At 37.8% G+C, this 14,028-nt stretch overlaps 1 protein-coding gene across 8 annotated transcripts in view; it reads right to left on the bottom strand.

The window, feature by feature from the left end:
- Positions 1 to 14,028, bottom strand: part of TASOR (transcription activation suppressor) — a 50,997-nt gene that overhangs the window by 20,976 nt on the left and 15,993 nt on the right. For all 8 annotated transcript variants that reach the window (XM_082637425.1, XM_082637424.1, XM_082637426.1 and 5 more), the window contains exons 8-11: positions 12,778 to 12,809; positions 11,920 to 12,025; positions 10,929 to 11,032; positions 10,745 to 10,848 (exon numbers count right to left, since the gene is read on the bottom strand). In XM_082637425.1, the coding sequence (XP_082493551.1) occupies positions 10,745 to 10,848; positions 10,929 to 11,032; positions 11,920 to 12,025; positions 12,778 to 12,809 (346 nt within the window). The remainder of the gene's footprint in view (positions 1 to 10,744; positions 10,849 to 10,928; positions 11,033 to 11,919; positions 12,026 to 12,777; positions 12,810 to 14,028) is intronic.

Below are 14,028 nucleotides of genomic sequence, written 5' to 3'. Positions count from 1 at the left end.
TGAAATGTGTTGCTGTAATCTAATTCTTCACATATTTAATGAACATCTTTCACACGTAAGGCAATTTGCCTTACCAGAGATAACTTGAAAGACAAGCGCACAAGATCCTTTGATCAAAAGAAGGTTATAATTGGGTGGAGAAAGTAACACAAGAAATATCAATAATTAGATAAGACAGGAAAGGTCTTAAAAAGATTTACAAAGCAACAGAAAGGAAAAAATACAGTTAGTCTATGGTTGGAAAACATATTGAGAGTATATGGGAGGTGGATTTTGAAGGATGGGTACATTGCCAAGAGCCTAAAGTTGTGGGAAAGACATTTCAATAGAGACAACGTCATGAACAAAGGGCAGAGTTATAACATAATGGACAGTTTGCAGGCATCAGAGTACTTATGACTGGCCAAGAGTGAGGAGAGACTAGGAGAAACATGTAAGACAAGTCTAGAAAGAAAGATCATGGGCTAGATGGCAAAAAGACAAGAATGCCAGGTTAGCCAGAAATGCCCTCGAGAGTATACCCTTTTGAGCTGAAGTGTTTCCCTAAAAAAAAAAAAAAAACACAAAGAAACTTGATAGCACTGGAGGAGGAAAGAGAACAATGTAATGCAAAGAACTCAGTTCACAAACTACTGCAATAGTTCACAGTATTTTTTGGATTGAAGAAAGGGTAAGTGGGCTTCCCTGGTGGCACAGTGGTTGAGAGTACGCCTGCTGATGCAGGGAACACGGGTTCGTGTCCCGGTCCAGGAAGATCCCACATGCCGCGGAGCGGCTTGGCCCATGAGCCGTGGCCGCTGAGCCTGCGTGTCCGGAGCCTGGGCTCCGCAATGGGAGAGGCCACAACAGTGAGAGGCCCGCGCACCCCAAAAAAAAAAAAAAAAAAAAAAAAAAAAGGGTAATAAGTAAAGGAGGAACTGAGTATGGCAGCTAAACACAAAAGGATATCTGGATTCTGAAAGAAAACTTGTGCTACCTAAATTCCTATTAAACAATTCCAGTAAACAAAGTCTGTATAAGAACCAATAATTTGGGCTTCCCTGGTAGCGCAGTGGTTGAGAATCTGCCTGCCAATGAAGGGGACACGGGTTCGAGCCCTGGTCTGGGAGGATCTCACATGCCGCGGAGCGGCTAGCCCCTTGAGCCACAATTACTGAGCCTGCGCGTCTGGAGCCTGTGCTCCGCAACAAGAAAGGCCGCGATAGTCAGAGGCCTGCGCACTGTGATGAGGAGTGGCCCCCACTTGCCGTAACTAGAGAAAGCCCTCGCACAGAAACGAAGAGCCAGCACAACCACAAACAAACAAACAAACAAACAAATAAATAAAAGATTAGGGAAAAAAAAAGAACCATAGTTTAAAGGACTAAAGTGACTATGCTACCAATTTACACTTAATAAAAACATTGTTTGAACACCCAAAAGTAAGGTGGACAATGCATCTGCAAAATTTCTGTTTCAGACTCAAACCCTTTTATCCAAAATGTTTTATATATCATATCTCTTTTAACATTTTGCCCAACTCTTGATTTGTCAGAACAGAAAGTTGGGAGACATGAGTAAGAGCTTCATGTTTTGTGGTTGCTCAGAAAAAAACAATTAGATTATTTTAACTTCTCACCCACTCCATATACCAGATTTTTTAACCTGACTGGCTTAGTGGCCTAAAGACCCTAGTGCCCTAAGGGGACTCAGTGTCCCCAGAGACTCATGGAACACAGGGAATCCACACCCAGAAACAACACTCAGGCAGACAGAAACCCTAGCAGTAATATCTGTGGCTTTAAGCCAAAGAAACACTTTCAATCCTGCACAATAGGAAACACCTGTGAACTCTGTATTGCTGCCTCTATTTATTACACCTTACTGTTTCCTTCTCCCTCAGAAAACAATACTAACCCAGTCTGTGGATTTATATTACTTGATTCTACTATTTTGGCTTTGCAGATAACATTACAGGTAATATGGTATGAAAACAAAAAGTATTTTTAAAAATATAAAATATTAAGCTCACAATCTTAAATTACCAAGCTTCAGAGAAAATAAGCTACCCTAAGAGAGATTCAGCAAAAGCAATAGATTCAAATACCCAAGGGCTGCAGATTGGAATCAAAAGATGCAATATATAAAACAGGTATGAAATGTTTAAAGAAATAATGTGGCATAACTGAAAACATGTTCACACAGAAACTGTCATACAAATATTCACAATACAAATATTCTTAATAGCCAAAGAGTGGAAATAACTAATGAATGGCAAACAAAATGTGACATTATCCATACAATGAAATAAAAGAAATGAAGTACTGATACATGCTACAACAAGGATGAACCTTAAAAGTATTATGCTAAGTGAAAGAAGGCACTAAAAGCCACATAGTGCATGATTCCACTTATATAAAATGTCCACTACAGACCAATCCATAAGACAGAAGTAGATTAGTGGTTGCCAGGGACTGGGGGGAGGAAGGAATATGAAGTGAATGCTTAGTGGGTATGAGGTTTCTTTCTGGGGTGATGAAAATATTCTGGAATAAGATAAGTGGTAATGGTTGCACAACATTGTAAATCTAGTAAAAATCACAGAATTGTACACTTTAAAATGGCTAAAATGGTGATGTAATTTTAAAAAAATAGCAAGGAACATCAGAATATAATCTCTACCTCCTAGAACAGTCCCTGGCACACAAAAGGTACTCAATAAATCTTTCTGAAAGAATTAACAAGAATCTGTTTTTTAAAAAAAAAAAGTCAGGCAGATCTCAAAAAGAACCAAATAAAGCTTTCAGAAATTCAAAATATTTTCTGTGAAATTGAAAATCAACAGCAAATTAGACACAGCTAAAGACAGAATTTGTAATCTAGAAGATAGCTATGATGAAATTACTCAGAATGCAGTACAAAGGAATACGACAGAAAACACAAGAGAGGTTAACAGACATTGAGAACAGCATGATGCTTCAGAGTCCTAGAAAGGCAGTCAAAAAAGAGTGAAGAAGGGGCTTCCCTGGTGGCGCAGTGGTTGGGAGTCTGCCTGCTGATGCAGGGGACACAGGTTCGGGCCCTGGTCTGGGAGGATCCCGCATGCCGCGGAGCGGCTAGGCCCGTGAGCCACAACTACTGAGCCTGCGCGTCTGGAGCCTGTGCTCCGCAACGGGAGAGGCCGCGACAGTGAGAGGCCCGCGCACCGTGATGAAGGGTGGCCCCCGCTTGCCACAACTAGAGACAGCCCTCGCACAGAGGCGAAGACCCAACACAGCAAAAATAAATTAAAAAAAAAAAAAAAAAAAGAGTGAAGAAGTATAATCACAGAGATAATGACTAACAATATTCCAGAAAAAAAAGCTGTAAATCCACAAATATGAAAAGACAATATATACCAAGCTAGATAAATAAGAAATCTACACCTAGATATATTTAATGTAACTGCAAAACACCAAAGACAAAGAAAAAACTGAAAAAGCAACCAGAAAAAAAAAAAAAAAAGATGCTCTACAAAGAAAACATCATTAGACTAAGAGTGGACCTCTCAAGAAAAATAGAAGCCAGAAGATATCATAGTAAATACACTCAAAGTGCTAAGAGATAATAGCTGTCAACCCGGAATTATGTCCCTAGGATTTAACAATTTAAAAAAAAACACACTTTTCTCAAATATAGAGGGGGCATGTATAAAAACTGACCACAGAGGTTTTTTTTTAATCCCAATAAATTTCAAATAACTACCTGTTCTGATTTCAATGGAATTAAATTAGAAGAAGGAAAAAGTATTCTCATACATTTGGAAATTTGAAAATATACCTGTACATCATAGACAAAGTGGAAATCATAATGGAAACTAAAAAATACTTAGAACTGGATGATAATGAAAATACTACATATTAAAACATGTAGAATGTAGCTAAAGTAGTACTTAGAACTCAAGTTCATTGCCCATTTTTCTAACATAAGGAGTCAGAAACAACTAAATAACACCCCCCCAAGTAGACTAAAACTGACAGCTGAAATTAATAAAACAGGAAAACAAAGGTACAACCGAGGATCAAAACCAAAATTTGGTTCTTAAGATAAATAAAATCAAGAAACCTCTGGTGAAAAGTAGTAGTAAGAGACAGCCTAATGAAAATACTACTTGCAAAAATACTCACAGCAGCTATTAAAAAAACTATAAAAGTAATTCTAGCTCAATAAATTTAAAAACATAAAAGAAATGAACAATTTCCTAAAAAAACAAAAGAACCCATAATATATCCAAACTGACCTGAGAAGAAATAGAAAACCTGAGTTTTCTATTAAAAAATTTGAATCATAAACCCATAAACATTTTAAAGACAGTTTTGCAGCTAAGTGCTACCCGACATACAAAGAATAGATTCCTTTCATCATATATACATCCATCTTTTGTAAAATGAGGAAACACCACTTACAACTCTGGGAAGCTTGTATAACCTTGCTATAAAAACTAGATAAGGACAATATGAGAAAGAAAAATTGTAGGTCGATCTCACTCATCATCACAGATACAAAATTCCTAAACAAAACATTCACACAACAAACCAAGTACTTTTAAAAAATGGGGGAAGGTATTCTAAAGCCCGAAGCACAGGAATAGTTTAATACTGAAAAAAGATAAATATAGTTCATCTATTAAGTTTATAGGATAAATACTATGCATGATGGTAAATTTTATGTATCAACTTGACTGGGCCACAGGGTGTCCAGATATTTGGTCAAACTTCATTCTGGATGCTTCTGCAGGTATTTTTGGATGAGTTAAATATATATATACATGTGGATAGACAGAGTAAAGCAGGTTGCCTTCTCTAATGTGGGTGAGTCTTATCACTTGAAGGTCTGATTAGAACAAAAGGCTGACCCTCCCTGGAGTAAAGGGAAATTCTTCCTGCCTGCCTGCCTTTGAGCTGGGACACTGGTTTTTCTCCTGCATTTGAACTCTAAGTGAAATATCAGCTCTTCCTGGCCTCAAGCCTGCCAGACTTCATCAGGAGACATCAGGTCTCCTGGTCCTGAGACACTTGGATTCAGACTCAAGCTATGCCATCAGGTCTCCTGGGTCCCCAGCTTGCCAACTGCAAATCTTGGGACTCTTCAGCCTCCATAACTGTGCAAGGCAATTCTTTGCAACAGATTTCTTTCTATATGTATACAGCTGACCCCTGAACAATGTGGGCGTTAGGAACCCCCACGCAGCTGAAAATCTGCATATAACTTTACAGTCAGCCCACCATATCTGTGATTCTGCATCTGCAGATCCAACCAACCACAGATCATGTAGTACCGTAGTACATATTTACTGAAAAAAATTTGCATACAAATGGACTTGCACAAACCAATGTTGTTAAAGTATCAACTGCACATCCAATTGGTTCTGTTCCTCTGATGAAACCTGACTAATACACCATGCAACCATCTCAATAAATACAAAAAAAAAAAAAGAATTCAATAAAATTCAAAACCCACTCATGGTTAAAAAAATAAAGAAGGAAAAAATTTAAACTGATAAAGATTAATTATGAAAAACCTAAAGCAAACTTCTTACCTAGTACAAACTTCCTGCTAATGGTTAATGTTAGAAGTGTTCTTTTGAAGATCAAGAAGACAAGAATGGGACCTCCCTGGTGGCGCAGTGGTTAAGAATCCACCTGCCGGGCTTCCCTGGTGGCGCAGTGGTTGAGAGTCCGCCTGCCGATGCAGGGGACGCGGGTTCATGCCCCGGTCCGGGAGGATCCCACATGCCGCGGAGCGGCTGGGCCCGTGAGCCATGGCTGCTGGGCCTGCGCATCCGGAGCCTGTGCTCCGCAATGGGAGAGGCCACAACGGTGAGAGGCCCGCATACAGAAGAAAAAAAAAAAAAAAAAAGAATCCACCTGCCAATGGAGGGGACATGGGTTCGAGCCCTGGTCCGGGAAGATCCCACATGCCACGGAGCAACTAAGCCCGTGCGCCACAATTACTGAGCCTACGCTCTAAAGCCCGTGTTCCTAGAGCCCGTGCTCTGCAACAAGAGAAGCCACTGCAGTGAGAAGCCTGCGCACCGCAACAAAGAGTAGCCCCCACTAGCTGCAACTAGAGAAAGCCCACGTGCAGCAACGAAGACCCAACGCAGCCAAAAATATATAAATAAATAAATTTATTTATTTAAAAAAAAGACAAGAATGCCTACAATCACCACTTTTATTCAACATCATACTAGAGACCCTAGATTAGAGAGGAAAAAACAAAACAACGTTGCTCCCAGATAATGAGATCTATATAGTAATCCCAAATAATGTACAAAACTGAACAAATTATTCAAATTTCATACACTGATCTGACATAAAATCAATAAATAAATATCAATTACATTTCTATATACACAACAAACAGAAAATGCACTGAAATGGAAAATACTGTTTACAACAGCATCAAAAAATAAATAAATAAATAAGATGTCTGGGGATAAAACAAAAAATAAGCAAGACTTGTATCCAGAAAATTATAAAACTCTGTTAAAAGAATACCCTAAAGAAGTAAAGAGATAATCTTGTTCATGTATAAGACAGTATCAAATTTGATCTACAGATTTAATACAATTCCAATTTTTAAATTCCAATAGGGTTTTTTTGTGGGGGAGGGGAGTAAGGAGCTAACAAGCTGATCCTAAAATTTTTTTTAAAAAATCAAGCTGATTCTTAAATTTGGGGTGGTGAGGGGAAGCTAAATCTCAAATAGCGGAACACTCCAAAAAGGATGAAAAAAGTGGGGCGATTTGCCCTACCTGGTATCAAGACTTCTTAGTGGAGAAAGGATGGACTATTCAGTAAATGGTTCAGGAACAACTTGTTATTCATATTGGGGAAAAAATGAAGTTGTATTCCTATATTATATCAAACAAAAATAAAAAACAAAACAATACACATACATATATTTTTTAAAAACTTAAGTGCCAAAGGCAAAACCATAACATATTCAAAAGAAAATACAGGGCAGTATCTATAAGACCTAGGGGCAAGGAAAGATTTCTTAAGTTTAAGTCACAAACAGTACTTAATATTCAGGCTGACAAACTCAATTACATTAGAGTTATGAACATGTATTCTTCAAAAAACTGTGAATAAAGTAGAAAGGCAAGTGTAAATTATGGAAAAACAATTGTAGCACACAGCTGAGTATTAGTTCCCAAAATATACATGAAGATCCTCAAATTAGTAAGAAAACACAAGCCACTCTATAATGCAATATAATTTGCAAAAATACTGAATCACTATGCTGTACACCTGAGACTAACACAATATTGTAAATCAACCACACTTCAAGGCAAAAAAAAAAAAAAAAAAGCCACTCAAAAGGAAAAATAGGTAGGCAGCTGAACATTAAAAGATATAAGTTTACGAAAGGATGATCAACTCATCATATTTTAGGAAAGACAAGCTAAAATCACAATAAGATACTATTTTATACCCACCAGATTGGCAAGATTTTGCCAAAGTCTGACTATACCAAGTAATTATGAGTATGTGACTTAATGGGAACTTGCTGGTACTGAGGGTATAAATTAGTACAACCACTTGAAATAAAATGCATTATTTTGTAAAGCCAGTAATACATTATGATTCAGTAATTCTACTTACAGATAATAAATCTAATATACTAGATCTATACTTGAGAGAAAATTATCTTATATATGTACATCAGGAGAGACTCAAAATGTTCACAGCAGAGACAACATTCAAATTTCTCTTATACTTTTTCTTATACTAAAGTTAGCTTTAAGAATTCATTTGACTTCACTTTGTTATATACCTGAAACTAACACAACACTGTAAATCAACTATACTCCAATAAAAAAAAAAGTTAACTTGACTAACAACCAACCAAAAGAGAGTTCAGTATTTTACTTATTTTATAAATACTCCTGTGGGAAAATACCACCTCCCTGAATTGTGTTCCTGCAAAAAGCCCTAGCCTTCTGACATGCAGAAATGTATATGATATAAAGATAGGAAATGTCTGTTTACATTTCCCCCAGAAATATTTCACTCTTCACATACCTTAAGAATTATATCTATAGCCAATTACCTAGTTAATTGCTCTGATCTAAAAGGATAGTTAAATTTCTCTTATCTCGGGCTTCCCTGGTGGCGCAGTGGTTGAGAGTCCACCTGCCAATGCAGGGGACATGGGTTCGTGCCCTGGTCTGGGAAGATCCCATATGCCACGGAGCGGCTGGGCCCGTGAGCCATGCCCGCTGAGCCTGCGCATCCAGAGCCTGTGCTCCGCAACGGGAGAGGCCACAACAGTGAGAGGCCCTCATACCGCAAGAAAAAAAAAAAAAAAAGATTCTCTTATCTCCCTGAAAGTGCCAAGTGAGTACACAAAAGGTTACAGTACAGATTAGGTTCCTAGGTTAACTCCCACAATTCCAGAAGACTGGAGAGCTATCTCCCTAGGTATTACATTTCAAGGAAGAATAAATGGGTCGCAGGAACTTGGAGATGTCTTTAGGTCCAAGAGGGCTAACTGGCTCCTGAAGAGATTTCATTTATTCATCAAAGGGTTGGAGTTAATATTCATTACATTTTCAAGGATATCTTTTTCCAGGAGGGGAGGGAGATAGATGCCTCCTTCCCTTCATGAGCAAAGAAAAATCATTTTCCTCACCCCTTGGCTACTGAGTGTCCAACTACTTGCATAGGATAATTGACCTGAGTCTCGATGCATCGCCCTAAGCGTCGGAAATAGGGCAAAGGAGAGCCAACACATTCATTACTTACTGTGAGGTACTGACTAAGTCTCTCTCTGATCCAGAACATCTCCTGTGCGTATTCAGGATAAAATTATTAAGAACCCAACAGTCCCCAATGCACCTCCCATTATGAATGACAACTATGAAGAAAGTAGCTATAGTTAGAATAATTCCCAGTGGGGTTTGCAGGAAAGGGGGCAGCCACACAAAATACGTCAGTTCGTTAGATTCATGTAGTGTATCCTTATAGAATGCCTGTGCCCTCTGAGATCTAGGATCTTACTTTACTTCTTGATTCTAGGAAGACCCAGTCCTCCACAAACCTAATATAACACTTGCTCAGGTGAAAAACAAAATGCCAGTATCCTTCCTATCCTGATTCTCACTATTAGGCACTCAACAGATACTGTACTTTTCTGATAAACTCCTCACTGTCCAGACCCACAATACTCATTATCTGAAATTCAAGAACTGAACAGATTTGGATAACTCAATATCCCACCATATCCAAACCTACTACCTAAACTTTCACTTTATGAACTCAGGAACTGAATAGACTTTGGTCATGAGGAATACCTGTATCATAGACAAAGTTTGGGAGGAAAACAAGAAATGCAAATATAAATATAAAAGTATGTTCACATGTAGGTGAATGTGCATGTGTGTGTGTTCTAAGATGCCTACCTAAAGATTTCTAGCTGGTCTCAAAAAGTTATTGCTAGGTGTCCATCAATTCACAAGTGTACAAACTCTGCCTATGAGTTTTGTACATAATTTGACCCTCCATCTAAATATAAACGATGGATTGGTTAAGCAAATATATATGCATACAACAAAATTCTACGTAGCCATCTATGAAGTTGCAGGTTCTGAAAATCACTGATACAACTCTCCGTGTGACTACCTGGAAACCGAGGCTCAACAAAATGAGAAGTAAAAAGAAGTCAACAGATGAAAACTTGTATTAAATGGCATACTTGTGCAAAAAAACTTCTCTCCCTCTCTACTGGAATGTCCCATCAACATTTAAACATGAGCTCACCTACCTCATGTTAACAGAAACCTTGGAATAGCCACTCCCCTCTGCAATCACCTCCTCTCCTTCAGCTAAATTATACATATTAGCATCACGTATTCATTTTCCATTCATTCCTGAATCCATCACAATCTGCTGCCTGACCTAGTAATCCCTCTACCCAAACTCGATATACTCAATACCTACTGAATTAGATACTACCTAGTAAATATCTCTTAAATCAGTCTTTTTCTCTTCTCATCCAACCTATCATTACCCTCTAAATGTAATAGTTTTCTACATCATCTCCCCCCTGCAATTCACTCTCTACAGAGTAACCAAGATAAATTTTCAAAACACAGATTTGATCACACTGCATACACGATTAAAACCTCATCCCACTCTTTAAAACCCATTGCTATAGGATCAAGTCCAAATGTCCAAACATTCGAGCACTGCCTGAATGACACTGCAGAACACAGCCCCCTACACACTTTTCTAGCCTCATGTTCAACCACTTTCCCCCAACTACTCTAGTGTTTTTATCCTTTCAACCTCACCAAGCGCCTTGTTCTTTTTGAATCTTCAAATATGTCACTGTCTCTACTGGAACAAAGCACATCTGAGTAACTCCATTTATCACATAATCCAGGAAAACAGAGCCTCTTGCCTCATCGTTTACCAAACTATATACCCTGCATAAAAAAGTGATAATTAATAAATATTTGTTGAATATCACAGTCACAAAATATAATAAAGATACTTCATGGGGAAGACTGGTCTATAGAGGATCTAGTGTCGTGACTAAAAAGAAAAGTACCAAAGGCCACAGTAAAACACTGTTAACCAAATGGCAGCAACAAAGACAGAGACCTTACGGTATTTTCAGAGGCAGAAATGAAATAAACCAAAATATTATCATAATCTCTTATTAATATGCATATTTCTAAGGGAGAATGAGGAATATTTTAAAACGTTTCACTCACAAGTTTTTCTTTCTCTAGTTTTTGCAGCAAACTTTCCATGTTACTTCCAATTCTTGTCTTTTCTACAACTTCATAGAGGCTGCAATACATTCCATTCTTCAAAACTGACATAGGAAAAAATACATAGTAAATATTCAAATCAAGTCTGCTTCTTATATATTTTAGTAAAATTAAATTGCTTTACCTTCATATGGACCTAAGTAAGTTTCCTTATAAAACAGCGCTGGAGGGATTTTCTGTTTCAGATGATCAATACTCATAACTGTTTCAACATCTAACTTCTCAGGACTGAAAGAAAATTGAAAAGGCGTATTTGCCTTACCTGTATTTTTAACTCTAGCAATGTCCTCTCTCTCTCTCGTTCCCTCACTCCCTCTCTCTCTCTCTCTCTCTCTCACATACACACACACACACACACACACACACAAACACACACACACACACAAGTATCCTGATGGAATACAGAAGAGCATATTTATGAATATCATACTTGATATTTGATTTGGGCAGTTCAGATATATGTACAGGTAGCTAGACTGTCCAGCAATATTACCAACCTTTCATCTTTAAGCCAGAAGCTAACCCTTATTTATACCAATTTTACTAACCACAAAAGATAAAAAGTTGCCATTTTATTAAATGCAATTCAAGTATGAACAGTTAAATTAATCTTCAACCATTTATGGGGGCCCATAATGTTTACTGTGGTGGTAGCAAAAGATCATTTTAAACCTTTCTATTCCAACATATGTTGCACAGGACTGAAAACAGCATATAAATTTTAACTTAACTCACCACATCAAGCTGTTTCCAACAAAGAACTGATAATTTTTAAGTTTCAAATTGCTAAATGAAAAATATATCTAATTAGGACAAAACTTTGAAAAATACTTTTAATATTTAAAATCACTAAGAAAAAATCTTATGCCATAAATGTGTATAACTATTTATCCCATCTGCAAATCAATACAGAAAAGCAGAGGGCTCATTCTGCCAACTAAGTTTCCAAATTTATCAAATCAATCTTTTTTAAAACAAACCATTGTTTATATGTAAGTTCTTATGGATCAAAGTAAAATTTAAATGTAAGTAAGAAAAAGGAATTTTAAGTGTAAGTAAGAACTGAATAATTAGCAACTACTAACTGCTATTTTCTTGTAATATAACATACTTACAGCTTGATAGGCAAAAAAGCACGAGTGGCTGACCTCAGAGAAATATAACACAAAAGCTTTCCTTTATTTAAAAGCTGTCCTTTCCACAACGTGTAGTTAAATTTATCTAAATAAAAAGAATAATGACACAACTCAGCCTCTTGGCAGCCCAGAAGCAAATATTTACTAGAACTAAGGGGAAAAACATCCAGAAACACAGTTTAAGTAGAACCACCAAAAGAAACCTTGACATTTCTATTTACAGGGAATTCAAATACTAGGATTTTTGTTTCAGGTATCTTTTCCCCTACAAAATTATTCCAGATGAAAAGAATAAACTTATTTGCCTAAATGTCCTCATATCAGAAAGCTGAGGAGCAAAGACAATACAGTACTGCCCTCCTATTTCCCCCAAAGGAGACTATACTAAATCCAGTTAACTACATGAATCCCTCACAATGTCTTACAGCTTCCACTTGCGCTCTTCTCATTGCAGAGAAATTTGAAGATACAAAGTGTCAATATTGCTTTTAATCTTCTCTCTCTTCTAAATTCTACACTTCTGATGAAGTTAATACTTTTAAAAGGCTGAGTTGTGAAACTTGTTCTATTTTTTACCTTTATCAATCAAAGTGCTAAAATTCTTTGGTCTATTCACAGTACCAGCAGATTCTCAAAGGAGACCTTATGTTTGGATGACCAAATGTTGATGCTACATCATAACATGGCCTCGAGCTTTTTCATACTTTGCAGATTCTCATTGCAGATTCTCATTCATTATAAAAATAAAACAAAGTACTTAACTTATCAATTTTTTTTACTCTACACACTTATTCTTTCGATTTATAAAACTAAAAGAAAGAAATATAAGAATCTTACCTGTGTTTCTATCTGCATTAAAGCTGTTAGATCTACAAATAAATTTTTAAAAAGAAAAAAGAAATATTACTGATTTCTAACACCATGAAAGTTAAAATTCAGGGCACTGATAGAAATGCTATTTTTTAATGGGATACTGTACAAGAGAATTAAATACTTCCCTCCCAGTATGAAGAACAAATAACTTATTATAACATTTAATAAATCCAAGTCTACTCAGAGAAATCAGAATCACTTACTTGGCTCAAATTACCATATTTTCCCAAATTTAAGGGAGCTGTTTTTCCCAAAAATATCCATCAGGAGAGAATATAGTCCTTTAAAGTCTCTGTCAATTACTTTATTTTGGTGATGAGATGTGAGGAAATAGCCTCAATCATACTTAAATATTTACTAAGCTTCTATTATTTACTAGGCACAGTTCTGAGTAACAGAATTACAGGGATGAACAAAACTCCTGCCTTCACAGAGCTTAGTCTCATAAGGAAGACAGACAACAATCAAAAAGTAAGTATACAGTTTACCAGATGATGATCGTTTTAAGTGCTATGGAAAAAAAGGAAGAAAGAAACTAAGGGTACGTAGGTTTCAAAAAAAAAAATCATGGAAGGTCTCACTGACAGTCTAAACTATGCAGCTAATTGAGGAATGAGGAGGAATAGCAAATGCAGAGGCAGGAGCATTCATGGCAGCATTCAAGGTACAAGGATGTTCATCTTAAATGATATGGAGGGTCAACAGATCAAATCAAAGAGGCAAAGAAAATTAACAGACAATCATTATTCCTAGGGGTATGACCTTATAATTAAGTGCTGGATGTCTTTTAAAAATCACTGTTGAGGGGAGGGCTTCCCTGGTGGCGCAGTGGTTGAGAGCCCGCCTGCCGATGCAGGGGATACGGGTTCGTGCCCCGGTCTGGGAAGATGCTGCAGAGCGGCTGGGCCCGTGAGCCATGGCTGCTGAGCCTGCGCATCCGGAGCCTGTGCTCCGCCACGGGAGAAGCCGCAACAGTGAGAGGCCCGTGTACCGCAAAAAAAAAAAAAAAAAAAAAAAAAATCACTGTTGGGGCCTCCCTGGTGGCGCAGTGGTTGAGAGTCCGCCTGCCGATGCAGGGGATACGGGTTCGTGCCCCGGTCTGGGAGGATCCCATGTGCCGCGGAGCGGCTGGGCCCGTGAGCCGTGGCCGCTGGGCCTGCGCATCCGGAGCCTGTGCTCCGCAACGGGAGAGGCCACAGCAGTGAGAGGCCCGCG

The sequence above is a fragment of the Mesoplodon mirus genome, assembly GCF_964341445.2.
Source record: "Mesoplodon mirus genome assembly, chromosome: 12".
NCBI lineage: Eukaryota > Metazoa > Chordata > Mammalia > Artiodactyla > Ziphiidae > Mesoplodon > Mesoplodon mirus.
The sequence above is the reverse complement of the archived record's forward strand: the minus strand, read 5'-3'. Positions and strand labels throughout refer to the sequence as shown.